The 6,000-nt window shown below is 46.6% G+C and overlaps 1 protein-coding gene across 1 annotated transcript in view; it reads left to right on the top strand.

Annotated features, from left to right (window-relative positions):
* LOC117040163 (rho guanine nucleotide exchange factor 6-like) overlaps positions 1-5,531 on the top strand; it is a 34,897-nt gene extending 29,366 nt beyond the window's left edge. Inside the window, 3 exon segments of the mRNA XM_033137761.1 lie at positions 1,169-1,268; positions 2,632-2,686; positions 5,278-5,531. Of these exon segments, the coding sequence (XP_032993652.1) occupies positions 1,169-1,268; positions 2,632-2,686; positions 5,278-5,418 (296 nt within the window). The 3' untranslated portion in view covers positions 5,419-5,531.
* Positions 5,532-6,000: the final 469 nt, after the last annotated feature.

A 6,000-nucleotide genomic window follows, 5' to 3' on the forward strand; every position in this document is an offset into this window, starting at 1 on the left:
TGTAGTTAAACCATAACAATAACAAGATACTCTTTCAATCCTGCTTTCATATTTCAAGCAGTCAGATTTGCCGAATAAAACAGCAAATGCAAAATATATCAAGAGAGAATAATGGAGGCTCACCTCCCCCAACATACCAATCCAATTATGACGAAAGTCATTCTCCAGGTCGAATCCTTGGCACCCAGTGGCTGAATCAATTTTTGTTGTTGTTGTTGTTTAGTTGTGTCCGACACTTCGGGACCCCATGGACCAGAGCACGCCAGGCACTCCTGGCTTCCACTGCCTCCCGCAGTTTGGTCAGACTCATGATGGTAGCTTCGAGAACACTGTCCAACCATCTCGTCCTCTGTTGTCCCCTTCTCCTTGTGCCCTCCATCTTTCCCAACATCAGGGCCTTTTCCAGGGAGTCTTCTCTTCTCATGAGGTGGCCAAAGTATTAGAGCCTCAGCTTCAGGTTCTGTCCTTCCAGTGAGCCCTCAGGGCTGATTTCCTTCAGAATGGATAGGTTTGATCTTTTTGGAGTCCATGGGACTCTCAAGAGTCTCCTCCAGCACCATAATTCAAAAGCATCAATTCTGATCAGCTTTCTTTATGGTCCAGCTCTCACTTCCATACATCACTACTGGGAAAACCATAGCTTTAACTATACGGACCTTTGTCGGCAAGGTGATGTCTCTGCTTTTTAAGATGCTGTCTGGGTTTGTCATTGCTTTTCTCCCAAGAAGCAGGCGTTAATTAAGTTTGAATTTTATCTTAAAAAGCAGGTGTCCTCCGCTCATGGCGACAGCTTTGGAGAGTTGCCGATATGCGCGGTGCAAAGCACCCAGCTCCCCCTGCCCCCCACATTCCTTCAGGACGGACGGCAGGTATCGGCGCCCCGGCCCTGGGATTTTTTTGGGAGGATAATTACTCCCATATTATCTTCATTAGCCACACAGAAAGGCTCCGCTGGTTTGGGGACAGCCATTCGCCATGGTGGCCAGACAGGAAGTCTCTTTCTTTCTTGCTGTTGTTTTCAGTCTTGACAATGATGATGTTCCGGTGGGGAAAAGAGCAGGGAAATGCTCTTCTCCTATTTCTGAACTGGGACATGCCAATGTTCTTGATTATTTGTTGTGTGCACCAAAATAAAGCTGCCCCTTGATTTGTCCTCTCTTGCCACCAGGTTCCCGTAAAGATTCCGTCCCCCAGGTCCTGCTTCCGGAAGAAGAGAAAATCATCTTTGAGGAAACAAGAAGCAACGGGCAGACAATCACAGAGGAGAAGTGAGTGAGATTGGGGTGGGCCCCAGAACAGGTGAGCTGAAGCCTAAGAAATTTAATTCCCACCCACCCAATATCAAAAGGAGCAAGAGGAGGTCAGTGCATGAGGTCAACTGCAGGGTGGCAAGAGTTCTGTTCTAGTGGACAGAATATCTTGCTCTTGCCCTGCATTTGGTATCCATTTTTAGGTAAACAATTCAATGAAGAAGGCATTCGATGAAGCAGCATTTAATGTTGCCAGTGTCCACATCCTGCCTCTTGATTGGAATGTTGCAAACCTTTGTACTGCGTAACTTCGCCATGAAACCACACAGCATAAAGCTTTGCAACGTAACACAACTTGGGCATTTTGCTATGTCACTCCACAACAATGCACTTCCCTGCGTATTCGTCTTATGCCTAAGCAGGCAATAGGACCAAGCATTGCCTAAAGACATATAAAAAGACAAAACAAATAGGTTTTATTTTCTTTTTTCCCCTCAAAATGAGGTTGATTTGCAAATTTTTGCCACTTTTAAAATGCTATTTTGTTTCTGTTGCTTATCCCTTAAGCTTTGGCCAGTTTCTTCAATTGCGGGAATCCTTTTCTTACAGGCTTGTTTGCCAACAAAGAAACAAGATGAAACAAAAAAAAACCAAAACGAAACCCTGCAAAGCTGTTCTGCAGAAGGCCTGAACTTTGCAAAGGGAACATGCTGTAGAGGCACCCATCCCATTCCTGTTGAGGTTGACTGCTTCTGCATATGACCTATAGACTCATAGAATTGTAGAGTTGGAAGGGACCCAGGGGGTCATCTACTCAAACCCTTTGGCTGCCCAATCCAAAGCTGAAAGAAAAACAGATGGGGACAGGCAAACTGTGTTTTCAGCACATTTCTGTCTCTTTTCTAAACCACAAGCAGTCTCCCCCCCCCCCAGATGATCTGTTGCTCTAGCAGGGTTTCCCAAACTTGGGTCTCCAGCTGTTGTTGGATCACAGTTCCCATCATCCCTGACCACTAGCCCTTCTAGCTAGGGATGGTGGGAGTTGTAGTCCAAGAACAGCTGGAGATCCAAGTTTGGGAAACCCTGGCAAAGAAGTGCTTTAAGTCGCTTTAATTGCACAAACCAAGATTTCCCAGAGCACCGTTGAATCCTTCCCAGAAGATATGAGAGTCTGGGGGTGCCTTGACACTACCTACCTGGGGGCAGGCACTGTTTCTACATATCTTTATGCACCAGGCAAAGGCATTCCTCTTCTCCCAGGCCTTTTCACTAATTAAACAATCTATAGGGCCTTTTGAAACGGCAGGGAGTGTGTTTGTCTAGGAGTTCTCTTTGGCTGCGTCTTAGCATTTTGCTGCTGACTGTCGGGTTGTTTTCCTAGGAGTCTGGTGGACACCGTCTATGCACTGAAGGACGAGGTCAAGGAACTTAGACAGGTAATCAAAAGCATCACCCTATTCCAGGAAGACATGTACATAAATGGGCATCCACCGGGGGGGGGGGGGAGAGAGTTGTCCCACCTTGAATGACCCCTAACTCCATCTTTCACATAAAATAACAGAGGAAGTTTCAAACATTAGTAGAACCTAAGATAAGAAGTAAAATGTACAGGTGTTGTTCTTTTCAAAGGTGGAGGGGTTGTGAGAAATTAGCCTGCTCCCCCCTTTCAGTGTTTTAGTTCCCCTCCCCCGGAAAAATTCTTATTCACACCCTCGCATACATGCACAATATTGCAAGATGTGTTTGCAAGGTCCAGTGTAGCATAGCGGTAAGAGCATTATGTCAGGATTAGGAAACTTCCATTCAGCCACAAAGCTCATTGGGTGACATTGGGACAGTCACCATCTCTCAGCTCAACCCACCTCGCAGGGTTGTTGTGAAGGTTGATGAGGGAAGAGGGAAGATAGACAACATGGCATAGCCTAGATGTTCATGGACTGAGAGGACTTTATTGAGGTTAGTGAAACCTTAGATGAAATATGGTTTTAGCGTCATATCATTAGACTGCCATTAGACTGTGATGTGCACCTTTTGAATTTGTATGCTGGGGGTTGTTGGGACCTGTAATTGTTGAGAATGACAGAGTGAAGAGCCTGCTGGGTTAGACGCATGGTTGGTTGATCCTGCATCTTAGCATCTTGTTCTCACAGTGGCCAGCCAGGTGCCTGTGGGAAACCTGAAAGCAGGACCACAGGTATTCAGTAGCATCATTGCATTCACAGAGGCAGAATGTAGGCTAGTAACCCATCAATACCTTTCTCCTCCACGAATTTGTCCAATCCTCTTTGCAAGCCCATCCAAGTTGGTAGCCCTTACTGCCTCCGGAGAAGGGAGCTCCATGACTTAGCCATGTGCTGTGTGAAGAAGGGCTTCCTTTTTATCTGCCCCAAATCTTCCAACGTTCAGCTTCATTGGATACTCATGATTTCCAGAGTTAGGAAAGGGGAAGCAAACCTTTCCCCCGCCCTTCTGTCTACTCTCTCGAAGCCATGCATTATTTTATGCACTTGTAACTTGTCGCCTTTTACTTACCTTTTCTCTGAACCAAAAAGTCCTAAATGTTGCAGTCTTTCATTTCTCGTTTCATCAAAGGCGCCCCACCCTTAGATTATTTTCGCTTCCCTTTTCTGAACCTTCTCCCGCTTTGCAATACCCTTTTTGAAGTGAGGCAACCAGAACCGTACAGTTTTCCAAATGCAGTGTGTGTGTGTGTGTGTGTGTGTGTGTGTGTGTGTGTGTGTGTTTGTGGGTGGGGGATTTGTGTGAGTACTGAGTGAGTGGAAATGTTCTGAGTGAATGGAACCCTACTTCATTGATGTTGATTTTTTTCATCTCTTTTATTTAATTGCCATATCTAATTGAATTTGATTTCCTCCTAGACTGCTCTGTGACCTTTTCTGATGGAAAAGCAATACAGAAATACTTCAAATGACACCATCCCTGCCCAATGAATCTGCTGGCCAGGGCTGATGGGGCTTGTTGCCCAGCTACATTTGGAAGGCACCATCTTGGCTGCCCCCCCAAAAAAAAAATCTGTGCCCCCTGAACATACACTAATGAATAAATGTATAAACCAGGGATCAAAATGTGGGCTGTAATTTCCACCAGTGTTGGAGAGAACTTAGCCTAGCAGGTGGCAAACAGGGTGGTATTCAGCAAGGTTTTACTCAGCATAGACCCATGGTAATGAATGAGCATGACTAGGTTAGGTCTATAAGTTTAAGTGGGTCCATTCTGAGTAAAAACTTAGTTGAATACCATCCTGGATCTGTCCAGTGGGCCAGGGTCTCCTCCATCCTCTCTTAGGCCAAATTTGACATGAAGGCTGGGCTTTTCACCAATCAATAGACTGTGGAACTCTCTCCCACAGGAGGCAAGGATGGCTAGGTAACTTTGATCAGTTTGATAGAGAATGACAAATCAGTGGAGGAACAGGCTTTCAATGGCTACTAGCCATGATGATAATGCTCTTCCTCCATGGTCAGAGGCTGTAATGCTTCTGAATACCAGCTCCTGGAAACCACAGGAGGAGTCTTGGGCCTCAATCCAGCCTGCAGGCTTCCCACAGGCATCTGGTCATCCACTGTGAGAACAGGATGCTGGACTAGGTGGACCATTGGCTTGACCCAATAGGGCTCTTATTATGTTCTCATGTTCTTATCTGACAATAGAATGACATCAGAGGACCTGTTTTGGCCCATTTGGACCTTTGAAGTCCTGACAGTCAGCTGGCTGTTGTGCCCACAAAGCACTGCGTACGGTTCTTTGCAGGCCATGGGCTTTGCAGGTTCTGCCAATCAGCTGATTGATGTTGCTGAAAACACCCCTTTTTTGGCTCAGATGTGCCTGACTTGGCACCCCCCGCCCCCCCGGTGACCTGTTTGGTGAGCCTACTTAGGCTTGGCAGTCAAGATTTCTCTGTCGCTGACTAAGACATCATTGCAGATGGGTTGGTTTGGGGGAGCGGAGAGAAAGTGAGAAGCTTCTTATGTGGAATATTAACACCCTTCTTCCTCTGTGCCTACAGGAGAACAAAAAGATGAAACAGTGTTTGGAGGAAGAGCTGAAGTCCAGGAAAGATCTAGAGAAGTTGGTTTGGAGGTTACTGAAGCAAACAGATGAGTGTGTCAGGGAAGACGCTGGGCGGAGGTCCTCCGTGCTCGCCTGATTTCTTAACCCTGCTCACACGGGGCGCTTAGCTCACAACATCAGGTATTCCCTGGAACTGAGGGGTTTGGTTCCCCTTACTCATCATATTGGACTTTGTGTTCTGCTTTTGTTTCGGGGTGGGGGTGGGGGTTTCACAGCATCATAGACTTTTAGCGTTGGAAGGGACCTCTCCCAAGGGTCATCCAGCCCAACTCTCTGCAATGCAGGAATCACAGCTAGAGAATCCCTGACAGAAGGCCACCGGACCTCTGCCCCAAAACCTCCAAGGAGGGAGAGTCCACCACTCTCCGAAGGAGTCCGTGCAACCGGCAGACAGCTCTAGTTTTGTTCTGTTACAAACAAGAAAGGAAAAGGCTCTGCTGATTTCTTTATTCCCCCAACCCCCGCCCAATTCAAAGAAGCCAGCAACAGCCAGTGAGCAATTCTTTCTTTAAAAAAAACAAGAATCACCCCAGGCCATGCTTCGGCCCCTGAGTCTCTGAGAACCATCTTTGTTTGTAACTCTAGGTACCTCATTGCACCTTTTTCTAGGAATGTGGACTTTGCAACTGACCAAATGCCATTCGGAGTGAAGATCCGC

The sequence above is a fragment of the Lacerta agilis genome, chromosome Z (assembly GCF_009819535.1).
Source record: "Lacerta agilis isolate rLacAgi1 chromosome Z, rLacAgi1.pri, whole genome shotgun sequence".
NCBI classification, from domain to species: Eukaryota; Metazoa; Chordata; class Lepidosauria; order Squamata; family Lacertidae; genus Lacerta; species Lacerta agilis.